This window comes from Bombina bombina, chromosome 6 (genome assembly GCF_027579735.1).
Source record: "Bombina bombina isolate aBomBom1 chromosome 6, aBomBom1.pri, whole genome shotgun sequence".
Classification (NCBI taxonomy): domain Eukaryota; kingdom Metazoa; phylum Chordata; class Amphibia; order Anura; family Bombinatoridae; genus Bombina; species Bombina bombina.
The window spans coordinates 105,991,389-106,008,876 of NC_069504.1; the positions used below are offsets into that span (position 1 = coordinate 105,991,389).

General features: G+C 39.5%; 1 protein-coding gene across 1 annotated transcript in view; it reads right to left on the minus strand.

Annotated features, from left to right (window-relative positions):
• The window catches only part of RELN (reelin), a 957,839-nt gene that overhangs the window by 332,173 nt on the left and 608,178 nt on the right, over positions 1-17,488 (minus strand). The window contains 1 exon segment of the mRNA XM_053716545.1: positions 7,939-8,048. Coding sequence (XP_053572520.1) covers positions 7,939-8,048 — 110 coding nt within the window.

A 17,488-nucleotide genomic window follows, 5' to 3' on the forward strand; every position in this document is an offset into this window, starting at 1 on the left:
TTTAAAGATAAATACTTACCTGTAAAATAAATCCTAATATAGCTACAATATAAATTATAATTATATTATAGCTATTTTAGGATTTATATTTATTTTACAGGTAACTTTGTATTTATTTTAACTAGGTACAATAGCTATTAAATAGTTAAGAACTATTTAATAGCTAAAATAGTTAAAATAATTACAAAATTACCTGTAAAATAAATCCTAACCTAAGTTACAATTAAACCTAACACTACACTATCAATAAATAAATTAAATAAACTACCTACAATTACCTACAATTAACCTAACACTACACTATCAATAAATTAATTAAATACAATTCCTACAAATAAATACAATTAAATAAACTAGCTAAAGTACAAAAAATAAAAAAGAACTAAGTTACAAAAAATAAAAAGATATTTACAAACATAATAAAAACATTACAACAATTTTAAACTAATTACACCTACTCTAAGCCCCCTAATAAAATAACAAAGCCCCCCAAAATAAAAAAATGCCCTACCCTATTCTATATTACTAAAGTTCAAAGCTCTTTTACCTTACCAGCCCTGAACAGGGCCCTTTGCGGGGCATGCCCCAAAGAATTCAGCTCTTTTGCCTGTAAAAAAAAACATACAATACCCCCCCCCAACATTACAACCCACCACCCACATACCCCTAATTTAACCCAAACCCCCCTTAAATAAACCTAACACTAAGCCCCTGAAGATCTTCCTACCTTATCTTCACCCTGCCAGGTTCACCGATCCGTCCTGAAGAGCTCCTCCGATGTCCTGATCCAAGCCCAAGCGGGGGGCTGAAGAGGTCCATGATCCGGCTGAAGTCTTCATCCAAGCGGGAGCTGAAGAGGTCCATGATCCGGATGAAGTCTTCATCCAAGCGGGAGCTGAAGAGGTCCATGATCCGGATGAAGTCTTCTATCAACGGCATCTTCAATCTTCTTTCTTCCGGATCCATCTTGCAGACCTCCGACGCGGAACATCCTCTTCTCCCGACGCCTACTAGCCGAATGACGGTTCCTTTAAGGGACGTCATCCAAGATGGCGTCCCTCGAATTCCGATTGGCTGATAGGATTCTATCAGCCAATCGGAATTAAGGTAGGAATATTCTGATTGGCTGATTCCATCAGCCAATCAGAATCAAGTTCAATCCGATTGGCTGATCCAATCAGCCAATCAGATTGAGCTCGCATTCTATTGGCTGTTCCGATCAGCCAATAGAATGCGAGCTCAATCTGATTGGCTGATTGGATCTTCAGGGGCTTAGTGTTAGGTTTATTTAAGGGGGGTTTGGGTTAGATTAGGGGTATGTGGGTGGTGGGTTATAATGTTGGGGGGGGTATTGTATGTTTTTTTTACAGGCAATAGAGCTGAATTCTTTGGGGCATGCCCCACAAAGGGCCCTGTTCAGGGCTGGTAAGGTAAAAGAGCTTTGAACTTTAGTAATTTAGAATAGGGTAGGGCATTTTTTTATTTTGGGGGGCTTTGTTATTTTATTAGGGGGCTTAGAGTAGGTGTAATTAGTTTAAAATTGTTGTAATATTTTTATTATGTTTGTAAATATTTTTTTATTTTTTGTAACTTAGTTCTTTTTTATTTTTTGTACTTTAGCTAGTTTATTTAATTGTATTTATTTGTAGGAATTGTATTTAATTAATTTATTGATAGTGTAGTGTTAGGTTAATTGTAGGTAATTGTAGGTAGTTTATTTAATTAATCTATTGATAGTGTAGTGTTAGGTTTAATTGTAACTTAGGTTAGGATTTATTTTACAGGTAATTTTGTAATTATTTTAACTAGGTAGCTATTAAATAGTTATTAACTATTTAATAGCTATTGTACCTGGTTAAAATAAATACAAAGTTACCTGTAAAATAAATATAAATCCTAAAATAGCTATAATATAATTACAATTTATATTGTAGCTATATTAGGATTTATTTTACAGGTAAGTATTTATCTTTAAATAGGAATAATTTATTTAATAAGAGTTAATTAATTTCGTTAGATGTAAATTATATTTAACTTAGGGGGGTGTAAGTGTTAGGGTTAGACTTAGATTTAGGGGTTAATACATTTATTAGAATAGCGGTGAGCTCCTGTCGGCAGATTAGGGGTTAATAAGTGTAGGCAGGTGGAGGCGACGTTGTGGGGGGCAGATTAGGGGTTAATAAATATAATATAGGGGTTGGCGGTGTTAGGGGCAGCAGATTAGGGGTACATAAGGATAACGTAGGTGGCGGCGCTTTGCGGTCGGCAGATTAGGGGTTAATAAGTGTAGGTAGGTGGAGGCGACGTTGTGGGGGGCAGGTTAGGGGTTAATAAATATAATACAGGGGTCGGCGGTGTTAGAGGCAGCAGATTAGGGGTACATAAGTATAACGTAGGTGGCGGTCGGCAGATTAGAGGTTAAAAAAATTAATCGAGTTGCGGCGATGTGGGGGGACCTCGGTTTAGGGGTACATAGGTAGTTTATGGGTGTTAGTGTACTTTAGAGCACAGTAGTTAAGAGCTTTATAAACCGGCGTTAGCCCAGTAAGCTCTTAACTACTGACTTTTTTCCTGCGGCTGGAGTTTTGTTGTTAGATGTCTAACGCTCACTTCAGACACAACTCTAAATACCGGAGTTAGAAAGATCCCATTGAAAAGATAGGATACGCAATTTACGTAAGGGGATCTGCGGTATGGAAAAGTCGCGGCTGAAAAGTGAGCGTTAGACCCTATTTTGAGTGACTCCAAATACCGGCGGTAGCCTAAAACCAGCGTTAGGAGCCTCTAACGCTGGTTTTCACGGCTAACGCCAAACTCCAAATCTAGGCCTAGGTTTGCAGTTGTCCTACATGAAACAAACTGAATTATACTAATGCTTCTATCAAGTTGTAGTCTAGGGAGCACTTAACTGATAAAATGTATAAAAAACATAAATTATGCTTACCTGACAATTTTATTTCCATCGAGGGGAGGAGAGTCCACAGCTTCATTCATTACTAGTGGGAATTCAGAACCTGGCCACCAGGATGAGGCAAAGACACCCCAGCCAAAGGCTTAAATACCTCCCCCACTCCCCTCATCCCTAGTCATTCTGCTGAGGGAACAAGGAACAGTAGGATAAATATAAGGGTATAAATGGTGCCAGAAGAGAATATAAAATTTAGGTCCGCCCATCAGAGATACGGCGGGGGCCGTGGACTCACCTTCCCTCGATGGAAATAAAATTATCAGGTAAGCATAATTTATGTTTTCCATCTAAAGGGGAGGAGAGTCCACGGCTTCATTCATTACTAGTGGGAACATATACCCAAGCTCTAGAGGACACTGAATGTAACCGGGAGGGTAAAAAGGCGGACCCTTAATCTGAGGGCACCACAGCCTGTAGAACCTTTTTCCCAAAAACCACTTCCGCAGAAGCAAAAATGTCAAATTTGTCAAATTTAGTGAAGGTATGCAAGGAGGACCAGGTAGCCGCCTTGCAAATCTGCTCCATAGAAGCCTCATTCTTGAAGGCCCAAAATGAAGCTACCACTCTAGTGGAATGAGCCGTAATCCTCTGAGGAGGTTTATGACCCGCTGTCTCATAGGCCAAGCGGATCAGGCTCCTCAGCCAAAAAGACAAAGAAGTAGCAGAAGCCCTCTGACCCCTGTGCTACCCTGAGTACACGACAAAAATTTAGTTAGATTGTCTGAAATCCTTTGTGGCCTGAAGATAAAATTTCAAGGCAAGAACCACGTCCAGATTATGAAGTAATCTCTCCTTAGGAGAAGAAGGATTAGGACATAAAGAAGGAACAACTATCTCCTGATTGATGTAGCGGTGGGCACCTTCTTATCCTGGGGAAGGAAGGCACCCTTGCCTCCCGTAACCGTGGATATGATAGAGTCAGGTTTTTCGGTTCTGTGTGCTAGAACCGAAAAACCTGACACCTTGGCATTCAGATGGATAATCTGCATATTAGCGTCACAAATGAAAGAATTGGCCACCTTTAGGGCCTTAATCTTTTCCTGCACCTCTTTGAAAGAGGGTTCACCCTCAATCATATCAAATAATACATTGCACCAATATAACGCAGCTCCAGCAACCACGGCTACCGCCACATACCGGTTGAAAAAGAAACCCTGTGTGCTGAAACAACTTTCGAAACATGTTTTCCAACTTCTTATCCGAAGGCTCCTTGTACGAAGAACTATCCTCTAAAGAAATTGTTGTGCGCTTAGCGAGCGTGGAGATGGCCCCATCCACCTTGGGAATGTTCCCATACAACTCTAGCTGGGCCTCCGGGATGGGGAAAAGCTTTTTAAATTGAGAAGAAGGGGAAAAGGAAGAACCTAATCGCTCCCACTTATTCTTAATAATGTTCACCATCTTGACAGTAACCGGGAAGGTCTGGGGAACCACCCTGTCCTCGTAAACCTTATCCAACTTAGGAATGGAGGGCTCCTCTGGTAGTTTGGTTTCCGGAACCTCTAAGGTAGTCAGCACTTGCTTTAGCAAAAAACGCAAATTCTCCATTTTAAACCAAAAACCGCGTTTCTCCGCTGACGGAGATTTAGATGACACAGACTCCAACCCCGAAAGGTCCTCTTCCGACCTGTCAGATTGGGCCTCATTATCGTACCACCCCTCTGGGGCGTCCGACAGAGACAACTCCTGGGTCGGCCCGCTATGGAAAGCTCTATGCTTGCGCTTAGCAGAAAGCATGGATCACCTTAGCGACTGCTGTTTCAAGCTGGTCCGCAAAGTCCGGCGGCCATGCAATTTCCCCTGAAGGGGTAGCAGTCGGACCCTGGGGCGCTGCATGTAGTATAGGGGATGCCAATGGGGAACGCACCTCACGGGACGGAGACCCCTCAGAGGTGGACGCTCAGTAGCGCTAGACATTCTCTTATGTTTGGAAGTCTTAGCCTTCTCAAGGCATGTGGAACACAATTGCGCAGACTGGTCTACCAAAACCTCACAATAAACACAGGTATAAGATAAAGAGGGAGTACTCTCTAATGCATCAGAATCCTCCATAGCTTTTAGAAAAGACTAGAACAGGCACCTTTATAACCACCAATGGCCCGGGGCACTCACCACCTCCTATGAACCGGACTCAGAAACCGCTTTGTCTCCTCCGTCGCAGATCAGACCAGAAGTGAAGAAGCCCCATCCGGTCACAAGGATGACTATGCAGGACCACCCCTGCCGATGAGAAAGCACTCCAAAATCGTACAAACTTCCGGAAGAGGCAAAAACTACCAGAGCTGCGTCCTTGCACATAACGCAGCAATCACATAATAAACTTATCATGTACATACCCCCCCCGCTCAATAATCCCCTCATAGGAATATTACCCCTTGATTCTATAAAGATAAAGGAGCCACACTGCGGCCCTGCTTCTGTATTATCATTATGTAAAAATGAAACGATCTTACCAGAATCTATGCCATGGAACAGGAACACGGCCCTTCAAGTGTGACAAGTAGTAGCAGCACTCTTGACATGGACTTGAGAGAAGAAAGCAATCTGCGAAACTCGTCAACGCCGATTGCTAAAGGAGCTGTTAGTATGAGTCGGGATGGTGTCGCAAAGGGAAGCTCTCCCTGCATCTCCGGACTCTAACGTTCACCCAAGCCCTCAAGATGAGAAGCTTAAAGGGCTACTTAAACTCCTGTCCCATAGCGAAGGGTATAAACCTTCATAAGAGACCTCCGATATTCCGGCACCTCTTTGCCACCTCCTGTGACGAAAGGCAAAGAATAACTGGGAGATGAGGGAGTGGGGGAGGTATTTAAGCCTTTGGCTGGGTTTGTCTTTGCCTCCTCCTGATGGCCAGGTTCTGAATTCCCACTAGTAATGAATGAAGCCGTGGACTCTCCTCCCATTTTAGATGGAAATAAAAGCGTTTCACATCAGAATTATTTGGCTGTGTCTAGATGAAATAAGCATATATATATATATATATATATATATATATATATATATATATATATATATATATATATAAAAGAAAGTACATAACACATAACAGAAGTAAATTGAAAAGTCTCATAAGGCATAATCTAGTATGGATTTATAAGAAAAAATATATTATTAAGCACTACAATTAGATACAATGAAATTGAACAGTATTTTGGTCGAGGCACAGACAATGGGCAGATTACAATTGGCACACTATTTAGTGCTTTCGTTTACACGCCACTCCAGAAGTAAAGTTTTAATGTACGTGGGTTAGCGCACATATGCTGGTGCGAAAGTGAAAGCTGACGCAAACTAACTTCAAATATCGCAAAATATATATATGTCTTGAAGATGGAGCCGCTCCGCGCCAGATGGATAAAGATAGAAGATGCCGCCTGGATGAAGACTTCTGCCCGTCTGGAGAACCACTTCACCCGGCTTGGATGAAGACTTCTCCCGGCTTCGTTGAGGACTTCTTGCCACTTTGATGAGGACTTTTCCCAGCTTCAAAACTGTAAGTGGATCTTCAGGGGTTAGTGTTAGGTTTTTTTAAGGGTTTATTGGGTGGGTTTTATTTTTAGGTTAGGGTTTGGGCCGCAATAGAGCTAAATGCCCTTTTAAGGGCAATGCCCATACAAATACCCTTTTCAGGGCAATGGGGAGCTTAGGTTTTTTTAGTCAGGGTTTTATTTGGGGGGTTGGTTGTGTGGGTGGTGGGTTTTACTGTTGGGGGGTTGTTTGTATTTTTTTTCAGGTAAAAGAGCTGATTTCTTTGGGGCAATGCCCTGCAAAATGCCCTTTTAAGGGCTATTGGTAGTTTAGTTTAGGCTAGGGTTTTTTTTTATTTTGGGGTTTTTATTTTTATTTTGATAGGGCTATAAGATTAGATGTAATTATTTTAAATATCTTTGTTTTTTAATTTGTGTAATTTAGTGTTTTTTTTTTGTAATTTAGGTAATTGTATTTAATTTATTTCATTGTATTTAATTTAGGTAATTTATTTAATTGTAGTGTCGTGTTAGGTGTTAGTGTAACTTAGGTAAGGTTTTATTTTACAGGTAAATTTGTATTTATTTTAGCTAGGTAGTTAGTAAATAGTTAATAACTATTTAGTAACTATTCTACCTAGTTAAAATAAATACAAACTTGCCTGTAAAATAAAAATAAACCCTAAGCTAGATACAATGTAACTATTAGTTATATTGTAGCCAGCTTAGGGTTTATTTTACTGGTAAGTATTTATTTTTAAATAGGAATTATTTATTTATTAATAGTAGGTTTGATTTAGATTTAATTTAATTATATTTAAGTTAGGGGGTGTTAGGGTTAGACTTAGATTTAGGGGTTAATAAATTTAGTATAGTGGCGGCGACATTGGGGGCAGCAGATTAGGGGTTAATAAGTATAATGTAGGTGTCGGCGATGTTGGGGCGGCAGATTAGGGGTTAATAAGTGTAAGATTAGGGGTGTTTAGACTCGGGGTTCATGTTGGGGTGTTAGGTGTAAACATAACTTTAGTTTCTATGGGGAAATCGTGCACGAGCACGTACAACCAGCTCACCGCTGACTTAAGCAGCGAAGGTATTGGAGTGCGGTATGGAGCACAATTTTGCTCTAGGCTCACTTCTTGTCTTTTAACGCCGGGTTTATAAAAACCTGTAATACCAGCGCTGTAGGTAAGTAAGCGGTGACAATAACGTGCAAGTTAGTACCGCACCCCTCATAACACAAAACTCGTAATATGGCCGATAGATAGGCTTGATATTTTAAATAAATGTGCCCAGTAAAAATTTTAATTACATGCCAAGAAAGAATACATGTTTTGGTTTATAACAAAGTGAACTCATTATTGGATGCGTACAGCAATTATTTCTTCTATTTCAACCTCAGATATAACACAATAATATGTATCCTTGCTAACACCAACAAAGGGGACGATGACTATATCATACTACAGATATATACACAAGATGCAATGTCTTTATACATACTATTATCAAGTGCCCACATATTTCCAAGGATCGGAACATTCTGCCTCCAACGCAGCCTTGTATTCTTGGTCAGAGCTGCATTAGGAAGAGGGATGGTAATTCTGTTCCACCTGAAATTAAAAACAAAATATTATCATTATCAATAATATTATAATGAGTTAAATCATTTTAGGGATGTAAGTTTGCCACAAAAGGTAATTGGTTTGGCACTACAGCCTCTGATTTTCTGAAGAACCTGCAGGCTATGTGTACGATTAGTTGGCTGTTCCATAAGTAATTACAGCTAATATTCCTACATTACAATAAGTGATATCTGTGTCCCAATGTGGATATAGGGGAAAAAAATCAGTGTACGCCCTTGTCTGTTCACTAATCCCTAACTGTCCAAAAGAAAAAAAACGGCTACAAAAAATTGTTAACTTATTCTTAAAAAGACCACTTGTTTAATAATAAAATAAAAAATCCCATAAACGTATAGCAACTTTGACTAACTTGTAAAACGGATGTCACAAAAATGCTGACTAGCTAGATTTTTTTCTCCTTTTTATGATAAAGTAATTTTTATTATTTTGTAGCAAGTGCATAATAACAGAGAGAAATATAAAACAAGAAATTAACAGAACAAGGAAACAGAAATCCTGGGTTTCCAAAATTACATAGTGAATAAAATAGTTCAGATTACGGATTATTGAATCGTTCAGTCGCTATATCATAACCTGTAAGGCCACGCTTACAAAAAAAAGCTTAATGGCACCCAACACTTGTGAAACAATAATCTATACAGTGAAGAATTTTCTTTTGTAGCTGGAATTAAAGTAACTTTGTCTATAATTGTGTTGCTTTAAGGCTCAAACTGGTTACATATTACCAGGATAGGGATTAATAAATTAAAGAAATAGTGAAGGGAGAAAAGAGTTAGGTAGAGCAAAGAGAGAGAGAGAGAAGTAAAGTATAGATGAAGGGGTATCTCCTGACCATTCTACTCCGCTTTATTCAGAAGTTTGTTATATGTGGAATTAGTATGTCTCCTATTGATCTAAATTTTATCTGTTGTGTTTGGGGATTTTAAAATTCAAATAATAGAATAATCTAAGTGGGGGGGCTCTATTGGACTAGACTAGTGTGTTAGGACACATTGTGTAATATCCAGTAGTACCATACTTTCTGGAAGGTTTCTTGAGTATCTAGAAGAAATGCTGCCTGCTCTGACATGTTATAATAAAATTTAAGTTTTAGTTTGATTTCTTCCCAGGACGGGGCGCTCTCCCTCCAATGGCGGGCTATACATATCCTCGTGGCTGTACACAAAATCCTGATAAATAAATTAATGTATTTATTGAATTCTTTAAGTCTGACGTGGAGTAAAGCTTGTTCTATGGTAAGCTTAATAGGGCTGTCTATGATAGAGCTTAAGAACCGCGATAGCTGGTTCCACACCCTGCGTGTATGTGAGCAGTCCCACCACATGTGTTTATAGTCCCCTACCTCCCCACAGCCTCTATAACAGAGTCTAGATCTATCTTTGGTGGAGTGTGAGGTTATCTGCGGTGTTAGATACCAACGAAAGTTGGTCTTAATGCAATTTTCCCACATATCTGCACTTAATAATCCCTTCCCTGCACTAGATAGAGTTACATGCCACTCTCGAGTCTCCACCTCCCTATTGATATCTCTTTCCCATTTAGTTTGTAGGGAGGATTTAACATTGTCTGATGCTAGCTGGATTGCTTGGTATAGCCTAGAGATGGTGTTCTTGGGCCTGGATGAGGTGCTGCATATGCTTTCTAGTATAGAGGGTAAATTTTTAGTTATGGATGGCAAGATAGGGTGAATGATGGAGCTAAGTTGCAAGTATAAAAACCATTCTAATTTGATTGGCTGCAATTTTTCTTGTAGTTGTGTGTAGCTCATCATTTTACCTCCTACTATAAGGTCAGCTATTCTATAGAGTCCTCTATTTTCCCATTTTTGAATAATGGGGATCAGTTCATGCCTAACCAAGCTTGTAAGTGTGGCTTTAGCGGAGTGGGTGGGAAGTAGAGTTAGAGAGGTGGTCAGTCTAGACCATTGTTTTATCATGAAGTCTATTACCGGATATTCGTGTTGCTTCCTATTAAGGCACCGTTTAGGGTCCCAAAGAATCATGTCCCGTGGGATAATTCCTGCAATATCTGTTTCTAGTTGAGTCCAAATAATGTCTTTGTCGGGGTCATTGAGAAGTGCGGTCTGTGCTAATCTGGCTGCCTGATAATAGTGCTTAAGGTTTGGTGCTCCCCCCCCCGCAATTGTCTGTTCCTAGAGAGGACTGCCGAAGGAATTCTGGCCTTTTTGTTTCCCCTTATAAAACGAGTTAAATGCTTTTGTAGGTCATCCAAGTCTGGAGCTGGTATTCTAATTGGCAGGGTGCGGAATAGATATAAGATCCTTGGTAATATCATCATTTTGACTGCCGACAGTCTACCAAACCATGTAAATCTTAATTTACTCCATTTATTTAGATCTTGTTTAATAGATTTATACATAGGGGGATAGTTTGCCTTGTATAATGTCGATGAGCTTGTGGTTAGATTGATCCCTAAGTATCTGAGGAGGTTTTTAGCCCATTTAAATTCAAAATTGGCCTCAATCAGTTTTTTGGTATGGTCCGGGAGGTGTATAGGTAATGCTTCGCATTTCTCCAGGTTAATTTTATAGCCTGATATTGAGGAAAAGGAGTTGAGGGTTTGGTAGAGGTTCGGAAGAGTCATTAATGGTCTTGATAGGGAAAGTAGGACATCGTCCGCGAAGAGTGTGAGTTTATATTCCTTTTGTTTAATTTTAATACCAGTTATATCAGGGGATCTTCTAATATGTTGGGCCAGGGGTTCAATGCAGAGCGCAAACAGTAATGGGGATAAAGGGCAGCCCTGACGGGTCCCATTGAGGACGGCAAATCTTTCGGATTGGTGGCCCATGGCTCTCACGCTTGCTGAGGGAGTGGAATATATATTTTGAATTGCTCTCATAAATTCTCCAGATATACCTATTTTGGTTAACACTGCCTGCATGTATGTCCAGTCGACTCTGTCAAACGCCTTCTCCGCATCCAATGAAAGGAGCACAGAAGGCGTTTTTGTCTCGTGCATGTAGTCAATCAAGGATACCATTCTCCTGACATTATCAGGAGCTTCCCTATTTTGTATGAAGCCGACCTGGTCTGGGTGGACCAGTCTGGGGAGTAAGGGCTTAAGACAATTAGCTAGAATCTTAGTGAAAATTTTTAGATCCTGATTTATTAAAGAGATTGGTCTATAATTCTGACACAACGTCCTGTCTTTGCCTGGTTTCGTTTTCTCCTTTTTATGACTAACTTGATTTTTTTTTTTTTTAAATCATATTTATTACAATTCAACAAATTTATACATTTTTATGCATTTTCACAAAGCAACAAAAGATACATAGATAATGAAAAGAAAAAAAAAACAGAAAAACAAAACCTCCATGAAGGATCAGCATAATATTATTCTTATCAGCAGAATTTTGAGTCTAGTATTCCTTCGTCTCTAATATTTCCCTGTTGAATTATTTTCCCTATATTTCCTTAAGCGATACTAAACAAAATCATACAACCTAACGAGACAAAAAGAAAGAAAGAGAGAAAAAAAAAAGAAAAAGGGTGAAAGAAAAGAAAGATACCCTACTCATCCTCCCCCCCCCTCAGCTCCTCCACTTCGTGTACAATTACCACAGCTCCAATAATACCAGCTCTGTATTCTGAAAAGGGAATATAATATAATCTCTCTCTGTGACCGGAAGAGATTTAATAAATGGAGCCCATTTACAAAAGAAATTTCTAATATCAGAATCATTATTAATATCCGTGTCACGTTGTTCTATCATACATTGGCCTAGATTTAGAGTTCGGCGGTAGCCGTCAAAACCAGCGTTAGAGGCTCCTAACGCTGGTTTTGGCCGCCCGCTGGTATTTGGAGTCAGTGATTAAAGGGTCTAACGCTCACTTTACAGCCGCGACTTTTCCATACCGCAGATCCCCCTACGCCATTTGCGTAGCCTATCTTTTCAATGGGATCTTCCTAACGCCGGTATTTAGAGTCGTTTCTGCAGTGAGCGTTAGAGCTCTAACGACAAGATTCCAGCCGCCTGAAAATAGCAGGAGTTAAGAGCTTTCTGGCTAACGCCGGTTTATAAAGCTCTTAACTACTGTACCCTAAACTACACTAACACCCATAAACTACCTATGTACCCCTAAACCGAGGTCCCCCCACATCGCCGCCACTCGATTAAAATTTTTAACCCCTAATCTGCCGACCGCCACCTACGTTATACTTATGTACCCCTAATCTGCTGCCCCTAACACCGCCAACCCCTGTATTATATCTATTAACCCCTAACTTGCCCCCCACAACGTCGCCGCAAGCTACTTAAAATAATTAACCCCTAATCTTCCGACCGCAAATCGCCGCCACCTACGTTATCCCTATGTACCCCTAATCTGCTACCCCTAACATCGCCGACCCCTATGTTATATTTATTAACCCCTAATCTGCCCCCCACAACGTCGCCGACACCTACCTACACTTATTAACCCCTAATCTGCCGAGCGGACCTGAGCGCTACTATAATAAAGTTATTAACCCCTAATCCGCCTCACTAACCCTATCATAAATAGTATTAACCCCTAATCTGCCCTCCCTAACATCGCCGACACCTACCTTCAATTATTAAGCCCTAATCTGCCGACCGGAGCTCACCGCTATTCTAATAAATGTATTAACCCCTAAAGCTAAGTCTAACCCTAACACTAACACCCCCCTAAGTTAAATATAATTTTTATCTAACGAAATAAATTAACTCTTATTAAATAAATAATTCCTATTTAAAGCTAAATACTTACCTGTAAAATACATCCTAATATAGCTACAATATAAATTATAATTATATTATAGCTATTTTAGGATTAATATTTATTTTACAGGCAACTTTGTAATTATTTTAACCAGGTACAATAGCTATTAAATAGTTAAGAACTATTTAATAGTTACCTAGTTAAAATAATAACAAATTTACCTGTAAAATAAATCCTAACCTAAGATATAATTAAACCTAACACTACCCTATCAATAAAATAATTAAATAAACTACCTACAATTACCTACAATTAACCTAACACTACACTATCAATAAATTAATTAAACACAATTGCTACAAATAAATAAAATTAAATAAACTATCTAAAGTACAAAAAATAAAAAAGAACTAAGTTACAGAAAATAATAAAATATTTACAAACATAAGAAAAATATTACAACAATTTTAAACTAATTACACCTACTCTAAGCCCCCTAATAAAATAACAAAGCCCCCCAAAATAAAAAATTCCCTACCCTATTCTAAAATACAAATATTACAAGCTCTTTTACCTTACCAGCCCTGAACAGGGCCCTTTGCGGGGCATGCCCCAAGAATTTCAGCTCTTTTGCCTGTAAAAAAAAACATACAATACCCCCCCCCCAACATTACAACCCACCACCCACATACCCCTAATCTAACCCAAACCCCCCTTAAATAAACCTAACACTACCCCCCTGATGATCTTCCTACCTTGTCTTCACCATGCCAGGTTCACCGATCCGTCCTGGCTCCAAGATCTTCATCCAACCCAAGCGGGGGCTAGACATCCACTGAAGAAGTCCAGAAGAGGGTCCAAAGTCTTCCTCCTATCCGGCAAGAAGAGGACATCCGGACCGGCAAACATCTTCTCCAAGCGGCATCTTCTATCTTCTTCCATCCGATGACGACCGGCTCCATCTTGAAGACCTCCAGCGCGGATCCATCCTCTTCTTCCGACGACTAGACGACGAATGACGGTTCCTTTAAGGGACGTCATCCAAGATGGCGTCCCTCGAATTCCGATTGGCTGATAGGATTCTATCAGCCAATCGGAATTAAGGTAGGAATTTTCTGATTGGCTGATGGAATCAGCCAATCAGAATATAGTTCAATCCGATTGGCTGATCCAATCAGCCAATCAGATTGAGCTCGCATTCTATTGGCTGTTCCGATCAGCCAATAGAATGCGAGCTCAATCTGATTGGCTGATTGGATCAGCCAATCGGATTGAACTATATTCTGATTGGCTGATTCCATCAGCCAATCAGAAAATTCCTACCTTAATTCCGATTGGCTGATAGAATCCTATCAGCCAATCGGAATTCGAGGGACGCCATCTTGGATGACGTCCCTTAAAGGAACCGTCATTCGTCGTCTAGTCGTCGGAAGAAGAGGATGGATCCGCGCTGGAGGTCTTCAAGATGGAGCCGGTCGTCATCGGATGGAAGAAGATAGAAGATGCCGCTTGGAGAAGATGTTTGCCGGTCCGGATGTCCTCTTCTTGCCGGATAGGAGGAAGACTTTGGACCCTCTTCTGGACTTCTTCAGTGGATGTCTAGCCCCCGCTTGGGTTGGATGAAGATCTTGGAGCCAGGACGGATCGGTGAACCTGGCATGGTGAAGACAAGGTAGGAAGATCATCAGGGGGGTAGTGTTAGGTTTATTTAAGGGGGGTTTGGGTTAGATTAGGGGTATGTGGGTGGTGGGTTGTAATGTTGGGGGGGGGTATTGTATGTTTTTTTTTACAGGCAAAAGAGCTGAAATTCTTGGGGCATGCCCCGCAAAGGGCCCTGTTCAGGGCTGGTAAGGTAAAAGAGCTTGTAATATTTGTATTTTAGAATAGGGTAGGGAATTTTTTATTTTGGGGGGCTTTGTTATTTTATTAGGGGGCTTAGAGTAGGTGTAATTAGTTTAAAATTGTTGTAATATTTTTCTTATGTTTGTAAATATTTTATTATTTTCTGTAACTTAGTTCTTTTTTATTTTTTGTACTTTAGATAGTTTATTTAATTTTATTTATTTGTAGCAATTGTGTTTAATTAATTTATTGATAGTGTAGTGTTAGGTTAATTGTAGGTAATTGTAGGTAGTTTATTTAATTATTTTATTGATAGGGTAGTGTTAGGTTTAATTATATCTTAGGTTAGGATTTATTTTACAGGTAAATTTGTTATTATTTTAACTAGGTAACTATTAAATAGTTCTTAACTATTTAATAGCTATTGTACCTGGTTAAAATAAATACAAAGTTACCTGTAAAATAAATATTAATCCTAAAATAGCTATAATATAATTATAATTTATATTGTAGCTATATTAGGATTTATTTTACAGGTAAGTATTTAGCTTTAAATAGGAATCATTTATTTAATAAGAGTTAATTTATTTCGTTAGATAAAAATTATATTTAACTTAGGGGGGTGTTAGTGTTAGGGTTAGACTTAGCTTTAGGGGTTAATACATTTATTAGAATAGCGGTGAGCTCCGGTCGGCAGATTAGGGGTTAATAATTGAAGGTAGGTGTCGGCGATGTTAGGGAGGGCAGATTAGGGGTTAATACTATTTATGATAGGGTTAGTGAGGCGGATTAGGGGTTAATAACTTTATTATAGTAGCGCTCAGGTCCGCTCGGCAGATTAGGGGTTAATAAGTGTAGGCAGGTGTCGGCGACGTTGTGGGGGGCAGATTAGGGGTTAATAAATATAACATAGGGGTCGGCGATGTTAGGGCAGCAGATTAGGGGTACATAGGGATAACGTAGGTGGCGGCGGTTTACGGAGCGGCAGATTAGGGGTTAAAAGTGTAATGCAGGGGTCAGCGATAGCGGGGGCGGCAGATTAGGAGTTAATAAGTGTAAGGTTAGGGGTGTTTAGACTCGGGGTACATGTTAGGGTGTTAGGTGCAGACTTAGGAGGTGTTTCCCCATAGGAAACAATGGGGCTGCGTTAGGAGCTGAACGCTGCTTTTTTGCAGGTGTTAGGTTTTTTTTCAGCTCAAACAGCCCCATTGTTTCCTATGGGGGAATCGTGCACGAGCACGTTTTTGATGCCGGCCGCGTCCGTAAGCAACTCTGGTATCGAGAGTTGCATTTGCGGTAAAAATGCTCTACGCTCCTTTTTTGGAGCCTAACGCAGCATTTGTTTGAACTCTCGATACCAGAGTTAAATTTATGGTGCGGCCAGAAAAAAACCCGCGGAGCGTTAACAGCCCTTTTACCGCCGAACTCTAAATCTAGGCCATTGTTTTTTAAGGAAATTTTTTATTTCAACCACACTAGGAATATCTCTTGTCTTCCATTTTTTCAATATTAAATACCTAGCTGCCAAAATAGAGACACTTATTATCTTTTCATTTAATAGTTGTTCTGTTTGGTTATCACAACAAAAAATAATAAGGCTTATCGACAGCTCCAGAGGGGAAATCCTAAGAGTAGTATTAATCCAGAATTCTAATTTGCGCCAGAATTGCCTAATCAAAGGGCAATTATATATCATATGTAAAAGGTCTGCAGCAACTAAGGAGCATTTGGGACATTTATAAAAATTAATATTCTGGAACTTATACCCTTTTTCTGGAGTATAATGAAATCTGTGAAGTAATTTAAGATGAGCCTCTCTCCATGTTGCTGAGAGAGTAGCCTTTGACACTTTGTGAATGGACTTTTGTATAAATTTATAATCAATATAGTCCAGAGCCATAATTGATCTCCAATTCTGAGTGATTCTCTCTAAGGTTTGACTTGCTTTGCCTGCTCCTAAAAGATAATAGCAAAAGGAAATGGACATACGCCCTTTCTTAACTAATGTAAACCAATCCTCTAAGTCTCCCAATTCCCATTGCCACTCTCCCTCCTTTACCAGCTCCGATGCATAATGTCTTGCCTGCAGGAATGCAAAGAATTCTTTATTGCTGAGATTGAAACTATTTTAAATTTCTTCGAAAGTTCTGATGCATTTCTTCTCTTTGTCAATGAGTTGTATCATCGAATTTAATCCCATAGAGTGCCAATTCTTAAAAATAACAGAATCTAAACCAGCTTGGAATAATGGATTTCCTATTATAGGGAGATATTTAGAAACGCTACATTTAATCGAGAGCAACTTCCCTATCTTCCACCAAGCCTTCAATGGATTCAAAATCATTTTATTTCCCTTGATACTAGAGGGCAAGCCCTTTAGATCACAGTGCAACAACGCCTGTGGGAGATATGGGTCACAAACACTTTCCTCCAGTGGGTTATTTAGAACATAGTTGTTACCAAAGATCCAATCTGCCGCAATTCGTGCCAAAAAGGCAAGATTGTACAATCGTACGTCAGGTAATGCAAAAACAGCAAATATTTTGGCATGTGTTAATTTATTTAGGGCTATCCTAGGTTTTCTCTTCTGTCAGATAAAACTTCTAAGCCAACTATTTAGCCCTCGAATGTCCCTATCATAAAGTATTAGTGCTGTATTCTGTAGTATATATAATAGTTTGGGAAGGAGAACCATTTTAAACAGGGCTATCCGTCCTGAAATAGAAAGAGGTAAGTTTTCCCATGCTCTAAGTTTATCCTTGATTATGGTCATAATTGGAGGGATATTAAAATTATATAGATCTCGTGGATTGGTAGGTATTACTATGCCTAGATACTTAAATGAATCCTTAACTGTTCTAA